This window comes from Felis catus, chromosome B4 (genome assembly GCF_018350175.1).
Source record: "Felis catus isolate Fca126 chromosome B4, F.catus_Fca126_mat1.0, whole genome shotgun sequence".
Taxonomy (NCBI): domain Eukaryota; kingdom Metazoa; phylum Chordata; class Mammalia; order Carnivora; family Felidae; genus Felis; species Felis catus.
In genome coordinates, this window is record NC_058374.1 from 134,367,282 (window position 1) to 134,391,484 (window position 24,203).

At 42.9% G+C, this 24,203-nt stretch overlaps 1 protein-coding gene and 1 long non-coding RNA gene across 8 annotated transcripts in view; one reads left to right on the plus strand and one right to left on the minus strand.

Moving 5' to 3' along the window:
- EP300 (E1A binding protein p300) overlaps nucleotides 1-3,476 on the plus strand; it is an 80,873-nt gene extending 77,397 nt beyond the window's left edge. For all 3 annotated transcript variants that reach the window (XM_045062432.1, XM_045062431.1, XM_003989288.6), the window contains one exon: nucleotides 116-3,476. In XM_045062432.1, coding sequence (XP_044918367.1) covers nucleotides 116-2,329 — 2,214 coding nt within the window. In that variant the 3' untranslated portion in view covers nucleotides 2,330-3,476. The remainder of the gene's footprint in view (nucleotides 1-115) is intronic.
- LOC105260771 overlaps nucleotides 1-24,203 on the minus strand; it is an 80,611-nt gene that overhangs the window by 21,733 nt on the left and 34,675 nt on the right. For all 5 annotated transcript variants that reach the window (XR_006601145.1, XR_006601144.1, XR_006601146.1 and 2 more), the window contains one exon: nucleotides 4,255-4,341. This is a non-coding gene — a long non-coding RNA (uncharacterized LOC105260771). The remainder of the gene's footprint in view (nucleotides 1-4,254; nucleotides 4,342-24,203) is intronic.

The following is a 24,203-nucleotide window of genomic DNA, read 5'->3' on the forward strand; positions in this document are numbered from 1 at the left end:
AGGGTAGAGCTGAAGAGTCTTTCTCAAAGGGGCCTTTGGGACCCCAGCAGAATACATGCAATGTTTCTGAATGACTTAAATCTTGGAGAGTTGACTGTGCCTGTTTCTCCCCCAGGATTATGATTTGTGTATCACCTGCTATAACACTAAAAACCATGACCACAAAATGGAGAAACTAGGTCTCGGCCTAGATGACGAGAGCAACAGCCAGCAGGCCGCGGCCACCCAGAGCCCAGGAGACTCTCGCCGCCTGAGCATCCAGCGCTGCATCCAGTCCCTGGTGCACGCCTGCCAGTGCCGCAACGCCAACTGCTCGCTGCCGTCCTGCCAGAAGATGAAGCGGGTCGTGCAGCACACCAAGGGCTGCAAGCGGAAAACCAACGGAGGCTGCCCCATCTGCAAGCAGCTCATCGCCCTGTGCTGCTACCACGCCAAGCACTGCCAGGAGAACAAGTGCCCGGTGCCCTTCTGCCTCAACATCAAGCAAAAGCTCCGGCAGCAGCAGCTGCAGCACCGGCTGCAGCAGGCCCAGATGCTCCGCAGGAGGATGGCCAGCATGCAGCGGACCGGCGTGGTGGGGCAGCAACAAGGCCTGCCCTCCCCGACTCCCGCCACGCCCACCACGCCCACCGGCCAGCAGCCCACCACCCCGCAGACGCCCCAGCCCCAGCCCCCCTCTCAGCCCCAGCCTACCCCTCCCAACAGCATGCCACCCTACTTGCCTAGGACTCAGGCTCCTGGCCCTGTCTCCCAGGGTAAGGCGGCGGGCCAGGTGACCCCTCCGACCCCCCCTCAGACTGCTCAGCCACCCCTTCCGGGGCCCCCACCTGCGGCAGTGGAAATGGCAATGCAGATTCAGAGGGCGGCTGAGACGCAGCGCCAGATGGCCCACGTGCAAATTTTTCAGAGGCCAATCCAGCACCAGATGCCCCAGATGACTCCGATGGCCCCCATGGGTATGAACCCACCCCCCATGGCCAGAGGTCCCAGTGGGCATTTGGAGCCAGGGATGGGGCCCACGGGCATGCAGCAACAGCCGCCGTGGGCCCAAGGAGGCTTGCCTCAACCCCAGCAACTACAGCCCGGGATGCCGAGGCCGGCCATGATGTCAGTGGCCCAGCACGGTCAGCCCTTGAATATGGCTCCCCAACCGGGACTGGGCCAGGTAGGCGTGAGCCCTCTCAAACCAGGCACTGTGTCTCAACAAGCCTTACAAAACCTTTTGCGGACTCTCAGGTCTCCCAGCTCTCCCCTACAGCAGCAACAGGTGCTTAGTATCCTTCACGCCAACCCCCAGCTGTTGGCCGCGTTCATCAAGCAGCGGGCTGCCAAGTATGCCAACTCTAACCAACAGCCCCTCCCCGGGCAGCCTGGCATGCCCCAGGGCCAGCCGGGGCTGCAGCCACCTACCATGCCGGGCCAGCAGGGCGTCCACTCTAATCCGGCCATGCCGAACATGAACCCCATGCAGGCAGGCGTCCAGAGGGCCGGCCTGCCGCAGCAGCAGCCACCGCAGCAGCAGCTCCAGCCACCCATGGGAGGGATGAGCCCCCAGGCTCAGCAGATGAACATGAATCACAACGCCATGCCTTCACAGTTCCGAGACCTCTTGAGACGGCAGCAGATGATGCAGCAGCAGCAGCAGCAGCAGCAGGGAGCCGGGCCCGGAATCGGCCCTGGAATGGCCAACCACAACCAGTTCCAGCAACCCCAGGGAGTTGGCTACCCCCCACCGCAGCAGCAGCAGCAGCAGCAGCAGCGGATGCAGCATCACATGCAACAGATGCAACAAGGGAACATGGGACCGATGGGCCAGCTCCCCCAGGCCTTGGGAGCCGAGGCAGGAGCCAGTCTGCAGGCGTATCAGCAGCGACTCCTCCAGCAACAGATGGGGTCCCCCGCTCAGCCCAACCCCATGAGCCCCCAACAGCATATGCTCCCAAACCAGGCTCAGTCCCCACACCTCCAAGGCCAGCAGATCCCTTCTTCTCTCTCCAATCAAGTGCGTTCACCCCAGCCTGTCCCTTCTCCGCGGCCACAGTCCCAGCCCCCCCACTCCAGCCCTTCCCCGAGGATGCAGCCTCAGCCTTCTCCACACCACGTGTCCCCACAGACCAGTTCTCCACATCCTGGACTGGTAGCTGCCCAGGCCAACCCCATGGAACAAGGGCATTTTGCCAGCCCGGACCAGAGTTCAATGCTTTCTCAGCTCGCTAGCAATCCAGGCATGGCAAACCTCCATGGTGCAAGCGCCACGGACCTGGGACTCAGCACCGATAACTCAGACTTGAATTCAAACCTCTCACAGAGTACACTAGACATACACTAGAGACACCTTGTAGTATTTTGGGAGCAAAAAAATTATTTTCTCTTAACAAGACTTTTTGTACTGAAAACAATTTTTTTGAATCTTTCTTAGCCTAAAAGACAATTTTCCGTGGAACACATAAGAACTGTGCAGTAGCTGTTTGTGGTTTAAAGCAAACATGCGAGATGAACCTGAGGGATGATAGAATACAAAGAATATATTTTTGTTATGGCTGGTTTCCCACCAGCCTTTTTTTCCCCCCTTGTGTGTGTGGTTCAAGTGTGCACTGGGAGGAGGCTGAGGTCCGTGAAGCCAACCATATGCTCCTGCCTTGCACCTCCAATAGGTTTTATTATTTTTTTTAAATTAATGAAAATATGTAATATTAATAGTTATTATTTACTGGTGCAGATGGTTGACATTTTTCCCTATTTTCCTCACTTTATGGAAGAGTTAGAACATTTCTAAAACCAGAGGACAAAAGGGGTTAATGTTACTTTAAAATTACATTCTATATATATATAAATATATATAAATATATATTAAAATACCAATTTTTTTTTCTCTGGGTGCAAAGATGTTCATTCTTTTAAAAATGTAAAAAAAAAAAAACAAAAACAAAAAAAAAACTCCTTTCCTCCCCTCAAGTCAACTTTTGTGCTCCAGAAAATTTTCTATTCCGTAAGTCTGAGCGTAAAAACTTCAAGTATTAAAATAATTTGTACATGTAGAGAGAAAAATGACTTTTTCAAAATATACAGGGGCAGCTGCCAAATTGATGTATTATATATTGTGGTTCTGTTTCTTGAAAGAATTTTTTTCGTTATTTTTACATCTAACAAAGGAAAAAATTAAAAAGAGGGTAAGAAACGATTCCAGCGGGATGATTTTAACATGCAAAATATCCCTGGGGTTTCTTCTTTGCTTGCTTTCTTCCTCCTTACCCTGCCCCCACCCCCCCCATACACACATACACACACACACACACACACACACACACACACACAAACACTTTCTGTAAAACTTGAAAATAGAAAGCAAAAACCCTCAACTGTTGTAAATCATGCAATTAAAGTTGATTACTTATAAATATGAACTTTGGATCACTGTATAGACTGTTAAATTTGATTTCTTATTACCTATTGTTAAATAAACTGTGTGAGACAGATACCTGACCTTGTTTCACTTCTTGCCATCACATCTTTGTCTTAGCACACATTGATCTGATTCAATGTCTGGTACGTGGGGTTCAGAGGAAAAAACAAAAGCACTAGTTTGCAGCCTTCCTACACTATTACATAAAGTGAATTCACAAACAGATTTTGGTAAATTTATCCAAAGTTCAGGGGAAAAACCAAATACCAGCTAAATGTCAATTTCACCAATTTTAATTGATATTCATTAGCTTTTCACAGCTTGACATAGGACCTTACAGGGATAAGAGTGAGCACCTCAGCTGGATCATACCTAAGTCAGAAGTAGCTCCTTGAGAAAACAGCACTTGGCCTTGGGCGACATAAGTGCTTACCCTCTGTTACACTTTGGTTTTGCTACCTGCTAACCAGGAAGTCAATGAGAGGGGACGCGGGGTGAGGACGTAAGACAGGAAAATGTGTGGAAATAAAATCTGGAAACCTAAGAGATTACAACAATGAGTCCAGTATCGCGCTAGGTGTTTACAGAATGAAGAGGTCTCCAACTAAATCGTTAGAAACTTAAAAAGCAGAATACTGTTAGCTGCTTTGGCGTCATCGGGCAGTCCTTGTTTTTGTCGTAGAGCTTTACCACAGTCCACTAAGGACTAAAGAAAGATCTTCGAGGAGCTTAATTCAAACACCTATTCTATTTTATATTGTCTCAACAAAAACAACCAGCATCTCGATGTGAGATGAACTCGCGCGCTGAGCATTAACCAGAGACCACTCCAGAAAATGTCACGCACCTACCTGCCTTGGCTCGGTGGTCCAGCAGATACACCTGGAGCACCTCCGTTCTGTGCCAGGCAGGATGGCACACAAGGACAGGACGCAGCCCTGCAAGAAAAAAAGATGCTTAAGGGGGATAAAAGTAGAAAGCGTTGATGGTACAAGCAGGGAACAGGTGCGAGTCGGCAAAACCTGCTGATGGGAAAGTCTGGAAAGGATAGTACTTAAAATGGATCTTGGAAGGGCGCCTGCCTGGCTGGTTCAGTCGGTAGAGATGCGACTTAATCACACAGGGTCCCAAGGCCGAGCCCCTGTGTGGTGGTGTACAGTTTACAATACATGCGATACTAAAAGAAAATTTAAAAACCAATCTTGGAAGGAAGATGGAAAAGGTGGAGGATGAGTAAGGAGAGAGAAGAATCCGACCCTGTTGGAAAAACAGCTTCAAGGTCCACTTGACACCAGATTACAGAAGAGGGTGGACACACCTGCTACAGAAAGACCCCCGCCCACCCGTTTTCTCCCTAGTTCTAGGCGCCCAGGATTAATCGGAGCCCCCAACAGGGAAATAACTCAGAATTCTAAGCTATTTCCAAGCAGTAAATACTAGCCTCTAGCTAAGGGCAGCTGGGTTGAAGTGTTCAATCATTTTCACTACAATGTTGTAAAGAGGGAGTAGGGGCGGAAATAAGCGGGAAGGGGGGAAAGCTGTCCTTCCCCAGGCCAGGGTCAGTGTTAGGGGGGTAGATAAGGATGAATCCAGAATCAGGAATACAAGAAGCTGATTTCAATGTTTCTGTGTTTGAATATTCTCACCACAAAAAGTTGGGAAGAGCTGAAAGGCCCAAGTCTCTGTCTGGGCTGTTAATAACACATCAGTCTAGGAAGTGGACCCAATGGGGGCGAGTAGTGTTCCAGGTGCTTCCATTTACCTTGCTTACACACAGCCCCAACAGACAAAGGAAAAGTGACAAGTCGCTCAAGGTCACACAGCCAGTAAATAGCTTCCCAGAGTCAAAGGTCTGTGGAGCTCCAAAGCCTCTCTTCTCCGTATCATTCATCCCCCTTAATAGGGAGAAGCCCTAATGATGGCATCAAATTAACTACATACGACACAGGGGCCCCGTTCCAAGCAAATGCAACATACAGACTAAAACCTGAGGGGGGAGGGCAGCAGAGGGGATGCAGGGAACAAGGAATCGTAAAGATAAGTTCCCCAGACTTCTTTTACAACCAGATGGATGGTGTCCTGGAATGCTACGTTCGTGATGAGGTCACCCTGGTTAAAGAGCATAGACCAGTATCAAAAGTAATAAAACGTTTAAGAATAAAGTTAACAAAAGAGGTGTAAGATTTGTACACTGAAAACTGAAAAAAAAAAAAAAAAAAAAAAAAAAAAAACCATCGTTCATGGATCAGAAGACTGGGAAGACCTCACTAATGCTGGGCAAAGGTTACGCTCCAAACCCATCTAGAGATTCAATGCAACCCGTACCAAATTATCTGCTGGCTTTTTTCTTTTTCCTTGGAAGACACTGAGATGCCGATCCTAAATTGTATATGGAAATGCAAAGGAGCCAAATAGCCAAAACAATCTTGAAAAAGAAGTATAAATTTGGAGGACTCATACTTCCAAATTTCAAATTTAAACTACAAATCTACATTTCACGAAGATTGCGCTAAAGGCAAAGAAGGAAGCCCCTGCCCCTCCCAAAGCTGAACTGAAAGCACAGGCTTTGAATGCCAAGAAAGTGGTGCTGAGAGACGTCCACAGTCACCAAAAAGAAGAAGAAGAAGAAGAAGAAGAAGAAGGAGGAGGAGGAGGAGGAGGAGGAGGAGATGATGATGATGATCCGGGGCTCCTGTCTGGCTCAATCGGAAGAGCACGCAACTCCTGATCTTGGGGTTATAAGTTCAAGCCCCACATTGGGGGTAGAGATCGTTAAAAAAAAATACACTTTAAAACAAAAAAAGAAGATCCGCACATCACCCACATTCCTATGGCCCAAGACACTGCGTCTCCTAGGGCAGCCCAAATATCCTGGAAAGAGGCCCCCTAGGAGAAACCAGCTTGAGCACTATGCCATCATCAAGTTCCCCCTGACTACCGAGTCAGATATGAAGAAAATAGAAGACAACAATACACTTGTGTTCATTGTGGATGTTAAGGCCAACAAGCACCAGATCAAACAGGCTGTGAAGAAGCTCTATGACACTGATGTGGCCAAGGCCAACACCCTGATCAGGCCCGGCAGAGAGAAGACGGCATATGTTCGAATGGCTCCTGACTAGGAGGATGCTTTGGATATTGCCAACAAAATTGGGATCATCTAAACTGAGTCCAACTGGCCAAATTTAAATTTTTTCACTGTAAAAAATTTTAATACAAAATAAACTACAAATCCAAAGTTGTTAAGATAACAGTAGTAGCATAAGGACAGACATTTAGATCAATGGAACAGAGTCCAGAAATAAACCCAAATATTTCAGTTGAGTTTTGGCAAGAGTGCCAGGAGAAGTCAATGCAGAAGGAACAGTCTTTTCAACAAATGGTGCTGGGACAATGGGAGACCCACAGTGTAAAAGAAAGAAGTTGGACCTCTACCTCATGCCAAATACAAAAATTAACTCAAAATACATCATAGACCTAAATGTAACAGCCAAACCTACAAAAGTCATAGAAGAAAACAGGTATAAGTCTTCATAACCTTGGATTAGTCAACAATTACCTAAATTAAAGCACAAGCAACCAGGAAAAAAATTGGACTTGAACATAATTTGAAACTCTTGTACATCAAAGGATAGTATCAGGAAAGTGAAAAGACACTCCCATGGAATGGGATAATGTATTTGCAAATTCTATCTGATAAGGGTCTGTGTATCTGGACTATATAAAAACTCTGATACCAAGGGGCGCCTGGGTGGCTCAGCTGGTTAAGCGTCCAACTCTCTTGGTTTCAGCTCAGGTCATGATCTCACAAGTGATTAGTTCAAGCCCCACTTTGGGCTCTGCACTGACAGCGTGGAGCCTACTTGGGATTCTCTCCCCCCCCCCCCGTCCCTCCCCTGCTCGCTCTCTCTCGCTCTCTCTCTCTCTCTCTCAAAATAAATAAACTTTAAAAAATGGAATCATCATGGGGCGCCTGGGTGGCTCGGTCAGTTGGGCGTCCAACTTCGGCTCAGGTCATGATCTCATGGTCCGTGAGTTCAAGCCCCGCGTCGGGCTCTGTGCTGACAGCTCAGAGCCTGGAGCCTGTTTCAGATTCTGTGTCTCCCTCTCTCTCTGCTCCTCCCCAGTTCATGCTCTGTCTCTGTCTCAAAACTAAATAAAAGTTAAAAAAATAAAATAATAAAATAAAAAATGGAATCATCATGATGTATCATCTTAAAAAAAAAAAAAAAACCTCTCATACTCCACAATAAAAAAGATACATAACCCAATGAAAAAATGGGCACCAGATTTGAATAGATGTTTCCCCAAAGATGAGATACAAATGGGTAATAAGCACATGAAAAGGAAACGGCTATAAAAGTACAAGTGTTGGGGCGCCTGGCTGGCTCAGTCAGTAGAGCATGCAACTCTCGATCTCAGGGCTGTGAGTTCAAGCCCCATGTTGGGTGTAGAGATTACTTAAAAATAAAAACTTTTTAAAAAGTACAGATGCATAGACATAAAGATAGACACGCTAATGCTTCAGCAAAAGGCTGACTTGAAACTGAGGAATTTTTCTCTTCTTCATTTTTGAAGCCTCCTCCTCCACCTTCACTTGTTGTTCTGTAGAATCCTTTGTTCCAGGAACTCCTTATCAATATAGACATCTCGGTGACCTCAATGTATACTTAGTAACAAGATTCAGACAGCTGTTGCCAGGGCTGGTCATGAGACCACCTTGAAGACATGACGAAGGATCGTGGCTGGCAGCACATACCAGATTCTTATCAAAACAGCCTAGATCCTGTGTTTTCCTATAAAACCCTTCAGCCTTTCACCCCAGGCGGCTCTACAGTTTTTCTTTTTTCTTCTTTTTTTTTAAAGCAGTTTCCATACCCATTGTGGGGCTTGAACTCACAACCCCAAGATCAAGAGTCGCCCGTTCCACCACTGACTGAGCCAGCCGGGTGCCCCTGGTCTACAGTTTTGAAGACATCAGCCTGTGGCAACCTCTCCTGCCTGGCAAAGTAATACAATTATCGTTGCTCTTTATCACCAAACGGTCTTCGTGTTCTATTTCGGCTCCGGAGCAGGAGCACAGAGGTCAGTTCTCGACAACAAAAAGATACCCAACGTCATTAGTAATTAGGGAAACACAAATAAATCGAAACTACAATGAGATGCCACTTCACACCCACTAGAATGGCCATAATCGAAAATAGACAATAACCAGTGCTGGCGAGGATGTGGAGAAAGTGGAATCTCACCCACCGCTGGTGGGGTGGAGAATGGTGCAGCCACTTTGGAAAACTGTAGCAGTTCCTCTAAAAAGTTAAATACCTGTATGCGTAGGAATGATTTATACACTGCAGAAAATTTATCTCAGTAAATGTCTGTCCATAACATAAGAAGTAGTTACATACAGAGTTACGATATGACCTAGCAATTCCTCTCCTTGTTATATACCCAAGAAAACTGAAAACATACGTTCACACAAAAATGTGTGCCCAAATGTCCATGGCAGCATTATTCATAAAGGCTGAAAAAATAAGCAATTCAAATGTCCATCCAACGGAATAGGATCCAGCCCCTGGAAGCAAGGAAGGAGGGATTTACACAACAACCTGGCTGACGTGCTCAGTGAAAGGAGCCAGACACAAAAGACGACATACTATATGGTTCTATTTAAATGAGATGTTTCAAACAGGCAAATCCACACAGAAAGAGAGTAGAGCAGTGCTTGCCAGGGGCTGAGGAAAGGGGAGAATGAGGAGAGACTCTTGATGGGTACAGGGTTTCTTTTCGGGGTGATGAAAATGTTCTGGAATTAGACTGTGATGATGGCTGCACAGCCCTGAAAGTACTAAAAACCACCGAATTGTAAGCTTTCAAAGGGTGAATTTTACGATATGTGAATTAGATCTCAATTAAAAAGGAGGCCACAGACCAGCCGGAGGGACAGTGCTCTTTCGAGCCGCCTCCCAAGGGCCCCACCTGAAGTTCCAGGGGTGTTGAGTGGGCAGGCGGGAGGCCTGGAAAGTCAGAAAGAGTGGGTCTGCGGGATCATTGAGAGGAAGACCTGTTGTCAGGTGCAGATTTGGGCAAAGTCTGTCCCAGGAGAAGCGGGGCTCCCTTGGGTTGCATGTGAGTTTCTACTCGGTGGAAGAAACAGACCTCTAAGATCGCCGGAGTCTTTTATTAAAAATACAGATAGAAGGGCTCCTGGCTGGCTCAGTCGGTGAAGTGTAAGACTCCTGATCTCAGTGTTGTGAGTTCGAGCCCCGCGCTGGGTGCAGAGATAACTTAATAATACAATCCTTAAAAATAGAGAGAGAGGGGTAGAAAAAAGTGAATAATGTACTTCATAAATGCTCGATAGTGATACAATGATTTTACCTAAGCCTGACATTTTTGAGAGGGAAATTTGTCATCCTGCTTCCTGGCTATGCCGAAATTAACCCAGAAGGGAGAAAAAGCAGCAGATAACATCTCCCAGCTAAAACCCTAAACCTCAGCTCAGCCATTGCCCATTTACGAAGCACTGAAGGCCTCCTGTGTGTGACAACCCCTGGAGACAGAAGAAGGAAGAACCAAAACAAAAAAACCAAAATGAAGCGACAGCCAAAGTAAACCATAAAATCAAAAGGTTTGGGAGACAAGTGCCAACAGATGAACGCGTCGAGGAGGCCTGGGATAGGTACCAACGGGGTGGTATCCCGCCTTGAGAAAGAAGGAAATCCTGCCATTTGTTATAACATCGGTGGCCCTGAAGGGCGTTATGCTGAGTGAGGTAAGTCACACAGAGGGAGACAAATACTGCAGGCTCTCCGTTATGTGGGGAATCTCAAAAAAGTCAGATGTGTAAAAACAGAGTCAAATAAATGATGGTTACCAGAAGCCCAGGGGTGGACAGACTTGGGGCATCTGCTGTTTAAGGCTATAAACTTGGAACTAGCAGACGCACGCGTCCTGGAGACCTAATGCACAGCGCGGTGATTATAGTCAACAATTCTGTATTATCAACTTCAAAGGCACCGATAGGCTGGCTCTGAATTGCTCCCACCACAAAGAAACAAATAATTATGTGACATAAGAGGTGTTAACTAAAATGGTGGTAATCATATCACAATAAGAAAGTGTAGCAAATCAACGCATTGCCCACCTCAAACTGACACAGTGCTACATGCCAGTTGTATTTCAAAAAAGAAATATCAAAAGGTTTGGGGGCAACTGGCTGGCTCAGTTGGTTAAGCGTCTGACTTCGGCTCAGATCATGATCTCACGGTTCATGAGTTCGAGACTCGCATTGGGCTCTGCTCGGACAGCACAGAGCCCACTTCAGATCCTCTGTCCCCCTCTCACTGCCCCTCCCCCACTCAAGGTCTCCCTCTCTCTCTCTCTCTCTCTCTCTCTCTTTCTCTCTCTGTCTGTCTCCCTCAAAAATAAACATTTAAGGGGCACCTGGGTGGCGCAGTCAGTTAAGCGTCCGACTTCAGCCAGGTCACGATCTCGCGGTCCGTGAGTTCGAGCCCCGCGTCGGGCTCTGGGCTGATGGCTCAGAGCCTGGAGCCTGTTTCCGATTCTGTGTCTCCCTCTCTCTCTGCCCCTCCCCCGTTCATGCTCTGTCTCTCTCTGTCCCAAAAATAAATAAACGTTGAAAAATAAAATAAAATAAAATAAACATTTAAAAAAATCAAAAGGTTTGGACTAATAACTATGGAGACAACTCACCAGTCTGTAACCTTAGGCAAGTAACTCGACCTCAATGGTCTCAGCTGTGAAATGGAGAGAATGTTGTCCACACTCCTCACCAAGCAGCCGTAAAGATAAATGAGTACCGGTGAGGATGTGCAGAGACCAGAACTCTTGCGTGTTGGTGGTGGGAACGTAAAATGGTACGGCGACTGTGGAGACGGGATAGCAGTTCCTCAAAAATTAGACATAACATTATCCTATTGGCCAAGAATTCCAATTCTGAGTAGATACACTAAAGAATTAAAGGCAGGGACTTGAACAAATATTTGGACACCCGTGTCCATGGCAGCATTATGCATTATTCACAATAGCCAAGAGGTGGAAACAGCCCATGCGTCCATCAATGGATGTAATGGATAAAGAAAATGGGGTATATCCATACAGTGGAATATTATTCCTTAAAAAGCAAGGAAAATCGACAAATGCTACGACATGGACGAACCATGAAGACATGATGCCAAGTGAAATAAACTAGACACAAAAGGGCCAATATTCTATGTTTCCACTGTGTGAGGTACCCAACTAGTCAAATTCATAGAGGTGGCAAATAGGATGGTGATGGCCAGGCGCTGGGGACACGGGACCGGGAGATTGTTTAATGGGTACGGAGTGCAGTTTGGGTTGTGCGACAACGTGAGTGTGCTTAATGCCACTGAACTGCACACTTAAAAATGGCTAAAATGGTAAATTGTGTGTTCTGTATAGTTCATCACAATAAAAAGATTACATAAAATCATGTTAATGAAACTATGCTGCAAACTGTAAAGCCCTGACTCATATACTATTTTTCTCTTTCCTTCATGGATGCTGTCAATCAATTAGCCAAAAAGGAGCCAACTATATATTATTACCTGTGATGGCGAGATTTCTGGCCGTGAATTCTAGTCCTTCCTCCTAGTTCACACATGCAACAGAGGCCCACAGAACAGCACCGCCAAAAGGAAGGGGAAAGACGGCTGCGTCCTTGGGGCAAAAACAACAGGGTAGGCACGACTTTCCATATATGGCCTGGTGATGAGAACCACAGGAAATGAAGCAGTAGGTGGTGACATCCTGGAATACGAGGCACAGAACAGTACCCTCGATTCTCAGGGCTACCAGGTGGTCGAGGAAAAGAAAAAAAAAGACACACCACAGAAGGAGTGTACGATCGGACACACACACAGAATAAGTACTTGGGTGCTGTCCTGAGCGGGGAGCCGGCGGGGGGGGGGGGGGGAGCACTCATGCCAACAGATGGCCCTTCCAGAGATGAAAAACACCGTGTCTGGAGTAGAAAGTTAACGAATGGGTTTAACAAAAGATTTAGTATCACAGAAAATTATGATTGGTGAATTAGAAGATACAACAATACAAAACATCTAAAATGTAAAGGAGAGAAAAAAGACCAAAAATACTGAACAGTATTTCAGTATTTCTAGCCTCTGTAGAACACTATCAAGCAGATGTGTAATTAAAGTTCCAGAAAAGGGGGTAGGGAAAAAAAATTATTTTTTTTTGAGAGAGAGAGAGAGAGAGAAAGAAACACAGAGTGTGAGCAGGGGAGGGACAGATAGAGGGAGACAGAATCCGAAGCAGGCTTCAGGCTCTGAGCCGTCAGCACAGAGCCCGACGCAGGGCTCAAAAGCAGGAACCACGAGATCATGACCTGAGCCAAAGTCAGATGCTTAACCAACTGAGTCACCCAGGCGCCCCAGGAAAAATAGTTTTTGAAAAAAATGACAGAAAAATTTGCAAATTTGATGAAAAGCATAAGTTCACAGATCCAAGAAGCTCAACGAACCCTAAACAGGATAAACACATAGAAAATAAAACCAAGACACATAATAGCAAAACTGCTAAAAAGCCATGAGTAATAAAAAAAAAAAAAAAATGCTAGAAACAGTCAGAAGAGGGTGCCTGGGTGGTTCAGTCAGTTAAGCATTAAGCGTCTGACTCTCGATTTCTGCTCAGATCATGATCTCATGGTTTCGTGAGTTTGAGCCCTGGTCGGGCTCTGTGCTGACAGCCCGGAGCCTGCTTGGGATTCTCTCTCTTGCTCTCTGTCTCTCTCAAAGATAAATAAATAGGGGCTCTTGGGTGGCTCAGTCAGTTAAGTGTCCAACTTCAGCTCAGGTCATGATCTCGCGGTCTGTGGGTTCGAGCCCCGCGTCGGGCTCTGTGCTGACAGCTCAGAGCCTGGAGCCTGCTTTGGTTTCTGTCTCTCTCTCTCTCTCTCTCTCTCTCTCTCTGCCCCTTCTCCACTCACACTCTGTGTGTGTCTCTCTTTCTCAAAAATAAACATTAAAAAATTTTTTAAAAAAGATAAATAAACATAAAAAAAAAAAAAAACAGCCAGCAGATAAAAAGACACTTTATGGAACAAAGATGAGTGTAAATTTCTTATCAGAAACTCTGCAAGTCAGAAGTCAATTAAAAAACAAAACAAAACAAAACAAAACTCTCAGGGCACCTGGGTGGCTCAGTCAGGTAAGCGTCTGACTTCAGCTCAGGTCATGATCTCAGGGTTCATGAGTTCAAGCCCCAAGTTGGGCTCTGCACTTACAGTGAGGAGCCTACTTCAGATTCTCTGTCTCTCTCTCTCTCTCTCTCTCTCTCTCTCTCTCTCTCTCTGCCCCTCCCCCACACCTGTGCACTTTCTCAAAAATAAATACTTAAAAAAACCTGTCAACCTATAATTCTTTTTTTTCCCCAATGTTTGTTTTTGAGAGAGAGAGAGTGCACGCTCATGCATGCAGGAGCAGGGGAGGGGCAGAGAGGAAGGAGAAAGAGGATCCAAAGCGGGCTCTGCACTGAGAGCAGACAGCCTGGTGCGGAGCTCAAACCAACCAACCGTGAGATCATGACTTGAGCTGAAATCAAATACCTAACCGACTGAGCCACCCAGGTGCCCCGAAATAGAATTCTATACAAGAGAAAATAACCTTTAATTTAGTAATTTTTAAAAGTCCATTTGAAAAAGTCTGTTTGCCTTCATATTTAAAGGTTGGGGCACCTGGGTGGCTTGGTCAGTTGAGCCTCCGACTTTGGCTCACAGTTCGTGGGTTCGAGCCCCATGTCGGGCTATGTGCTGACAGCTCAGAGCCTGATGCCTGCTTCGGATTCTGTGTTTCCTCTCTCTCTGCCTCTCCCCTGCTTGCTCACTCTCTTTCTCTCTCTCAAAAATAAACATTTAAAAAAATAATGTACAGGTTTAAGCCTAGATTTCTAAAACTAATGAAAATAACCTTTAAATATAAAGACAAATAGACTTTTTCAAATGGGCTTTTTTCCATGTATTTTTTTAAAGTTATTATTATTTGTTTTGAGAGAAACAGGGACAGCATGAGCAGGGGAGGGGGGAAAGAGAGGTAAAGAGAGAGAATCCCAAGTGGGCTCTGCGCTCAGACAAAACCAAGAGATCATGACCTGAGCCGAAACCAAGAGTTGGACACTTAACTGACTGAGCCACCTTGGTGCCCCTTTCTCATGTTTTTTAAAGTAAAGTCTACAACCAACATTGGGCTCAAATTCATGACTCCGAGAACAAGAGTTCCATGCTCTACGGACTGATCCAGCCAGGTGCCCCTCAAATAGACTTTTAAAAGTTACTAAATTTGGGGCGCCTGGGTGGCTCAGTTGGTTAAGTGTCCAACTTGATTTCGGCTCTCTTGGTTCGTGGGACTGAGCCCCACGTCAAGCTCTGTGCTGGTAGTGTGGAGTCAGCTTGGGATTCTGTCTCTCCCTCTCTCTCTGCCCCTTCCTTGTTTTCTCTCTCTCTCTCTCTCAAAATAAATAAACTTAAAAAAAACTTTTTTAAGTTACTAAATTAATGCAAAAGATTACAAAGAACAGATAGAAAAATAGCAAGGTGTGAGATTTAAACTCAACCACAGTATTTATAGTAAATGTAAATGTTCCAAACACTCCAATTAAAACGTAGACATTATTAGATCATATTTTAAGAAAGACCAAAACACAACTATCTACGCTCCAATAAGAAACCCATTTTAAATGTAAAGACACAGATAGTTTAAAAGTGAAAGGATGGAGAAAGATAGACATACAGATGTTAAAAGAAAACTGAAATGGCAATATTAATATCAGGAAAAGCAAATTTCAGAACAAGGAACATCAACAGGGATGAAGAGGGAGATTTCCTGACGGTAAAGGTGTCAGTTCATCAAAAAGATGTAGCAATCCTAATGTGTATGCCAATATATCTGACCATTTATATAAAATGGAAACATTCCTTGAAACATAAAAATTACCAAAACTGGGGTGCCTGAGTGGCTCAGTCAGTTAAGCGACTCACTTCAGCTCAGGTCATGATCTCGCGGTTTGTGAGTCGAGCCCCGCGTCGCGCTCTGTGCTGACGACCTGGAGCCTGGAGCTGCTTCGGATTCTGTGTCTCCCTCTCTCTGCCCCTCCCCTGCTCACGTTCTGTCTCTCTCTGTCTCTCAACAACAAATAAACGTTTAAAAAAATTTTTTTAATTACCAAAACTAACAAGAAAAATAAAAAGTCTAAATAGCTCTACATCTGTTTAAGAAATGCAACTGATAATTCAGGGGTGCCCGGGTGGCTCAGTTGGTTGAGCATCTGACTTTGGCTCAGGTCATGATCTCACAGCTCGTGAGTTCAAGCCTCACCTCAGGTTCTGTGTCGACAGCTCAGAGCCTGGAGCTGCTTCGGATTCTGTGCCTCCCTCTCTCTCTGCCCCAACCCACTCGCATTCTGTTGCTGTCTCTCTCAAAAATAAATATACATGAAAAAAAAATTTTTTTTAATTCAATTCATAATTCAAACCTTCCCACAAACAAACTTCCAGGCCAAGATTATTTCACTGATGAATTCTATCAAACATATAAGGAATAAATAACAGAAGTCATATATGATTCTTATAGAAAATAGCAGGAACACTTCTCAGCCCATTTTTATGAAATCAATGTTACCCTGGTACCAAAAATTTTTTCAGTTATAAGAAAACAAAAGACCAGTAGCCCTCATGAACATAGATGTAAAAATCCTAAGCAGCTACCCAAAAGAATAGCTATTACGTTATAAGTGTAATATAATGAGAGCAAAGGATTTCTCCCTAAGCTCAGGAATCAGGCAGTAATCTCCATTCTCACCAATTCTTTTCAACATTATACTGGATGCTTTTGGCAGCAATATAAAACAAAAAAATAAATAAATAAATCAAAGACAAAATTGTTAGCAAGAAAGAAGTGAACTGTTTTTAATCTCAGTGTCATGATTGTGTAAATAAAAAAAACCCATTAGGAATCTACAAAATAGCTATTCAAACTAGTAAGTTAATTAATCAAGGAAAGAAGACACAAGAAAAGTATACAAAGATCATTAGCATTTCTATGTATCAGCAATTAACACTTAGAAAATGAAATCTACAGGGGCATCTAGGTGGTCAATTGAGTAAGCTTCAGACTCTTGATCTCGGCACAGGTCATGATCCCACAGTTCGTGGGATCAAACCCCACATTGGGCTCTGCGCTCACAGTGCTGAGCTTCCTTGGGATTCTCTCTCTCCCTCTCCCCCATGTTCTCTCTCTCTCTCTCTCTCTCTCTCTCTCTCTCTCTCTCAAAAATAAATAAACTTAAAAAAAAAAAAAACATATATTCTATGGGAGCCTAAGTGGGGTGGCTCACTCAGTTAAGCATCTGACTACTGATTTCAGCTCAGGTCATGATCCGAGGGTCCAGGGATCAAGCCCTGCATCAGGCTCCTCGCTGAGCATGGAGCCTGCTTAAGATTCATTCTCTCTCACCTTCTGCCCCTCTCCCATTCATGCAAATACATAAATAAATAAAATATATATTCTAAATATGAGTCTTTTGTCAGATATGTGGTTTGTAAATGTTTTTACCAGCTTATAGCTTATTTCCCCATCCTCTTAACAGGGTTTTTATGAAGTCCAGTAATACAATTTTTTCTTTTATGGATCATGCTTTTGGCATCATGTCTAAGAACTCTTCAACCAGACCCTAGGTCTTAGAGATTGTCTCTTATGTTATCATCTCAACTTTTACAGTGTTTTTCTTTTTATTTTTTTTTCAATGTTTATTTATTTTTGGGACAGAGAGAGACAGAGCATGAACGGGGGAGGGGCAGAGAGAGAGGGAGACACAGAATCGGAAACAGGCTCCAGGCTCTGAGCCATCAGCCCAGAGCCCGACGCGGGGCTCAAACTCACGGACCGCGAGATTGTGACCTGGCTGAAGTCAGACGCTTAACCGACTGGGCCACCCAGGCACCCCTCAAATTTTACAGTTTTATGTTTCACAGTAAATCTAAGAACCATTTTGAGTTTATTTTTGTACAGAGAGGTTTGGCTTGAGGCTTGCTTTGTTTTTTGTTTTTTTGGGGTTTTTTTTTTTTGCCTACAGATATCCATCCAGTCACTCCAGCACCCTCGGTTCCAAAAACCATCCTTTCTCCCCCAAATGACTTGTATCCCTTTGTCAAAAATAAAACAAACAAATGAACAAAAGTTGGTCATACTTGTGTGGGGCTATTTCTGGATCCGTGGAACCGTATGTGCGTTCCCCTGCCAATACCACCATAGTGCTGATTAACGCAGCCCAAAGTCTAAAAATCAAGCAGAGCGATTCTTCCATTTTTCTTCTTCAGAATTGTTTAGCTATTTTGGTTCCTTTGTTTTCCCCATAGAAAGTGTGGAATAATCTTGTCAAAATATACAAAATAATCTTGCTGGAGTTTTGGTAGGAATTGTGCTAAATCTATGTATCAACTGGGGGATAACTGACATCTTTACTATATTGTATCTTCTTGTCCAGGAACACAGAATGTTTCTTTATATCTCTTTGATTAATTTCATCAATGGTTTTTAGTTTTCAGCATGCAAGTCCTGTACATGTTTTGTTACATTTACACCTAAGTATTTTTTTTCTTCTTTTTTCTTTTTTTTGGTGTGTGTGTGTGTGTGTGTGTGTGTGTGTGTGTGTGTGTGAGTGATGACTTTTTTTATCTCATTTTTTAAGAATTTTTTTTAACGTTTAATTATTTTTGAGAGAGAGAGAGAGACAGAGTGCAAGCAGGAGAGGGAGACACAGAATCCAAAGCAGGCTCCAGGCTCTGAGCTGTCAGCACAGAGCCCAATGCGGGGCTCAAACTCACAAACCGAGAGATCATGACCTGAGCTGAAGTCAGCCACTCAGCTGATTGAGCCACTCAGGTGCCTCTTCATTTTTATTTTTAGAGAGAGAAAAATATTGAGAGTGCATGAGCAGAGGAGAGGAGCAGAGGGAGAAAGAGAATCCCAAGGAGGCTCCACACCATGGAGCCTGACATGGGGCTCGATCCTACGACCCTGGGATCATGACCTGACCCGAAACCAAGAGTTGGACACTCAACTGACTGAGCCACCCAGGCACCCCTGTAATTATACATGCTATTTTTACTTTTAATTTTGATTTTCATTTTTTAAGTCTTTCTTTTTTAATTTACATCCAAATTAGTTGGCATATAGGTTTTTTTTTTTTATTTCAGTCTCATTGATAGTATACAGAAAGAAATACAGTTGACTTCTATATGTTCATCTTGTATCCTATAACCTTACTGAACTCATTTATTAGTTCCGCTGAGTTTTATTGCTGTTGATGCCACGGGATTTTCTACATAGACCATCATGTCATCTGCAAAAAGAAATGTTTTATTCCTTCCTTTCTGATCCATATCCCTTTTATTTCCTTCTCTTGCCTCATTGCACTGGCATGAACTCCCAGTACATGTTGACTAGCAGTGGTGAGAGGGGACATTTTTGCCTTGTTTCTGATCTTAGAGGAAAAGTATTCAATATTTCCATTAAGTATGATGTCAGTTGTAGGTTTTCTGTAGATGTTTTTTAGCAAGTTGAAGAAGTCCCCTCCATTTCTAGTCTCTTGAGTTTTTATCATGAATGGGTATTGAATTTTGCCAAGTATTCTTTCTATATCAATTCATACGATCATACAATATTTCTCGGTAAATTACACTGGTTTATTTTCAAATACTGAACTAGCCCTGGATCTCTGGAATTAACTTCACTTGGTTGTGATGTACAATTCTTCTTATACATTTCTGAAATCTATTTGCTATTATTTTGTTAAGTATTTTTGAATCTATATTCATGAGAGATATTGGTCTGTAATTTTCTTTTTTTCTTTTATTTATTTTTTATTTGTTTATTTTTTTACTGTCTTTGGTTTTAATATCAGGGCAATACTGGTTTCATAGAATGAATTGAGAAATGACTGAAATGGCTCTCATCTTCTATTTTCTGGAAGAGATTATATAGAATTGGTGTTAATTCTTTAAACATTTTTTTAGAACTTTCCAATGAAACCATCTGGACCTGGAGACTTCTTTTTCAGGAAATTTTATGAATTCAATTTCATTAATAGTTATAGGGCTATCAGGGCTATTCAGATTATCACTTTAATATTTGATGAAGTGAGGTAGTTTATACTTTTTAAAGAATTGATACCTTTCACCTAAATTATCAAATCTGTGTGTATAGAGTATTTTGTGGCATTCTATTATCCTTTCAATGTCTGCAGATTCTGTAGTGATATTCCCTATTTCATTACTGATCTTAATAATGTGCTTTGTCAATTTTGTTGATCTTTTCAAAGAACCAGGTTTGGTCTCATTGATTTTTTTCTATTTTTCTGTTTTCAATCTCAATTTTTTAGCTTCATTATTTCCTTCATTCTATTGGCTTTAGAAATTTTTTTTTAATTTTCTATGTTTGTTTTTGAGAGACAGAGAGAGACAGAGCACAAGTGGGATGGGGGGCAGAGAGAGAGAGAGAGGCACAGAAAATGAAAAAGGTTCCAGGCTCTGAGCTGTTTGTGGCTCAGGCTCACAAACTACAAGACCATCACCTAAGTCGAAGTCAGATGTTTAACCAACTAATCCACCCAGGCTCCCCTGCTTTAGGGCTTTTTAAATCTCTTTCTGATTTCCTGAAGTGGGAGTAAAGATCATTGATTGATTTGAGACATTTCCTCTTTCCCAATATAAACAGTAAGTGCTATAAATTTCCCTCTCCATTCTGCTGTAGCTGCATCCTACAAATTTTGCTATGTTGTATTTCACCTAAATTCGGTTCTTTTTTCTTTTTTTTTTTTTAATTTCCCTTGAGAATTCATCTTGGAGCCATGAAATATTTAGAAGTGTCTTGTTTAATTTCCAGGTGTTGGGAGATTTTCCTATCACCCTTCTGTTACTGATTTCTAGTTTGGCTCCATTTATTCCAGTGGGCAGAGATTTTACTTTATATTATTTCAATCCTTTCAAACTTGTTGAGATTTGCTTTATGGCCCCAAATATTATCAATCTTAGTTCCATGGGCACTTGAAAAAAGAATGTGTATTCCACTGTTGTTGGGTAGATTGTTCTAGAACATCTGTAATGTCCATCAGATCTTGTTGGTTGATGATGTTATTGAATTGTATATCCCTGCTGATTTTATGTCTAATTGTTTATAGTTGTTGAGAAAAGGGTATTGTCTACAGCCATACCACCCTGAACGCGCCCGATCTCGTCTGATCTTGGAACCTAAGCAGGGTCGGGCCTGGTTAGTACTTGGATGGGAGAAAAGGGTGTTGAAGTCTCCCAACTGTAACTGTGGAGATATCTATCAGTTTATGCTTCACCTATTTTGCATCTTGTTATTTGGTGCACAAACATTTAGGATTCTGTCTTCTTGGTATATTGATTCTTTCACCATTATATAATACCCCTCTCTGTCCCTAGTAATTTCCTTTGTTATAAAGTCAACTTTGTCTAATATTAACATAGCCACTCCTGCTTTCTTTTTATTAATGTTTGCATATATTTTTTCTATCATTTTACTTTTAATCTATAATTATATTTAACATTATGTGATATTTAAAATGTATTTCTTATAAACAGCATATAATTAGGTCATGTTTTGGGGTGCCTGGATGACTCAGTCAGTTGGGCATCTGACTTCAGCTCAGGTCATGATCTCACAGCTTGTGAGTTCAAGCCCCGCCTTGGGCTCTGTGCTGACAGCTCAAAGCCTGGAGCCTGCTTCAGATTCTGTGCCTCCCTCTCTTTCTGCCCCTCCCCTGCTTGTGCTCTGTCTCTCAAAAATAAATAAACATTTTTTAAAAATTAAAAAAAAAGAATACTCTGTGCTACCCCAGTAGTGCCTAGATGTAGACACACAAAAATAAGACATATTTTTAAAAATTATGCCATGTTTTTATGTTATTTTTTTTTTAATGTTTACTTATTTTTGAGAGAAAGAGAGTGAGCAAGCACACAAGGGGAGGTGGGGCATAGAGAGAGAGGGAGACACAGAATCTGAAGCAGGCTCCAAGCTGTCAGCACAGAGCCTGATGCAGGGCTCAAACCCATGAACCATGGGATCATGACCTGAGCTGAGGTTGGATGCTTAACCAACTGAGCCACCCGGGTGCCCCTATTTTTAAAATTTTTTTTAAAAATATTTCTCAGTAATCTCTACACCCAATGTTGGGCTCAAACTCGCATCCACAAGATCAAGAGTCACACACTCTATGGACTGAGCCAGCTAGGCACCCCTAATTGGGCCATGCTTTTGAACCCATTCTGCCAGTCTCTTCTAACTGGTGTGTTTAGAAGATTTCCACTAATGTAATTATTAGTATATTAAGGCCTCACTTTGCCATTTGATTTCTGTTTGTTCTCTCAGCTTTTCACTTCTGTTTTCTTTTTCCTGTCTTACTGTGCATTACCTGAATATTTGTAGAGTTCCATTTGAATTTATGTGTAGTGTTATTTAGTGCATTTCTTTGTAAAGTTTTTTAGTGTTTACTCTAGCTATTTCATCATTTACACATAACCTATAAAGTCTCTTGGTGTTAACATTCTACCAGTTTGAGTTAAGTACTAAAATCTTCACACCCCTTTATCCTGCCTCATTCTAGTAACTTCTACAAACGCTGAGGACCACATTAGGTCATACTAAAGGTTTTGCTTCAGCTGTCAAATACAATTTAGAAAACTCAGAAAGAGAAGTCTATGTATTTACCCATATTTTTGCTCTTACAGGGTTCTCTTTTCCTTTCTGATGTTGTAAAATTCAATTTCTTTTATTTCCTTTCTGTTTAGACAACTTGTTTTAGTCATTCTTTTAGGTTAGGGCTGCTGGAGACAAACTCTCTTAGTCTTCATCTGAGAATGCCTGGATTTCCTCTTCATTCCTGTCTTGCTAGGCTTCCCATTTCCTGGGCCTTTGGCTTGAGGATTTGTTTTTGTCTGTGTCTGTGGATGGTTCCAGGTTCCAGGCTTCTCCAGATCCAGTCTGGGAAGCGTCAGGCAAAAGGAAATTCAGGAACTCCCCGCCATGTCATTCTTGGTGTCCAAACCTCCCTATCCGGTCCACCTTCTCTCCACCTTTCAGAATTTTCTTGTTTGTTCAGTGTATAGTCTCTGTATATAGAATGCCCAGGGCTTTTAGCTGTACTTAGCAGGGAAAATAAGGAAAACTACATCTACTCCATCTTCCTGGAAACAGACACCCAGGAAATTATTTTTTTTAATACTCATATTTATAATGGCATTAAAATATGAAATACTTCAGAATAAATCTAACAAAACATGTAAAATGGCTGTACAATGAAAAGGACTAAGCACTAGTAAAAGAAATTTTAAAAGCCTAAGTAAATGGAGTGACATACCATGCTCCATATTATCCAATATATCCATCCAATATTATTAAGATGATACTTTCCCCCACGTGAATTATAGATTTAGTGCAATCACAGTAAAAATCCCAGGGTGGTTTTTTAATTGATAAGCTGATTATAAAATGTCTATGGAGATGCAAAGGATACAATAGCCAATTTTGAAATTTTAATAGCAAACAATCTTGAGAAGGAAAGACTAAGTTCAAGGACTTCTACCTGATAAAGACATACCGTAAGTTACAATAATCAAAAGAGTAAGACATTATCATAAGCATGAACAGGCAGATCAATGGAACGGAACACAGTCCAAAAAGAGAACCACACATTCATGGACAACTCATGTGCAACAAAGGTGTCAAGGTAATTCAACAGTGACAGAATAATCTTTAGAATAAGTAAAAGTGGAACAACAGACAGAGATCAACAAAACGACAAAAACCCCCTTGATCTATACACCAAACTACAAAATATTAACTCAGACCTTATTTATTTTGAGAGAGAGAGAGAGACAGACAGACAGACAATGAGCAGGAGGAGGGGCAGACAGAGGGAGAGAGAATACCAAGTAGGCTCTGCACTGTCTTCCTCTGCTCCTCCCCACTCTTGCATGCGCACGCACATGCACGCTCTTTCAAAATAAATGAACTTAAAAAGAAAGAAAGAAAAGTGCTTACCAGCATTCATCTTCAGGGGAATGCAAATTAAAATGACAATGAGATATATTATACACCCACTAAAATGGCTCCGATTAAAAAGACGGTCAACACCAACTGTAAGCACAACTAAATTTCTGTTTGGCATGTAAAACGCCTAGCTTTGGAAAATAGTATGATGGTTTTTTATAAAGTAGATGATACCCTTACCATGAAACCCAGAAATTCTACTCAGAGGTACCTACCCCACACGTCTGTCCATGGTGTATGCCTGTTCACTGCCGCTTTGTTTCCAACAGCCCTAAAGTGGAAACAACCTAAATGTCCATCACCAGGCAAAAAGATATCCATACCCTGGAATACTACTCAGCAATGAAAAGAAATAACCTAATACGTGCAAAAAAAAAAACATGGATGAATCTCAAGAACTTTATGCTGGGTGGAAAAAGCCAGATATAAAAGTATATACTATATGACTCCATGTGTGTGGAATTCTAGAAAAGGCAAAGCTAATCTATCAGTAGCAAAAACCAAAATGGTGGTTGCCTAGGGCCAGGATACTGGGGGTAGAGTGGGAATGACTGCCAAGGTGAGAAGTGAGAACTCTTCTTTGTGGTGGTTGGTGGCTACATATCAAACTGTATCCTTAAAATGGATGCATTTTAGGGGGACCTGGCTGGCTCAGTTGGTAGAGGGTGTGACTCTTG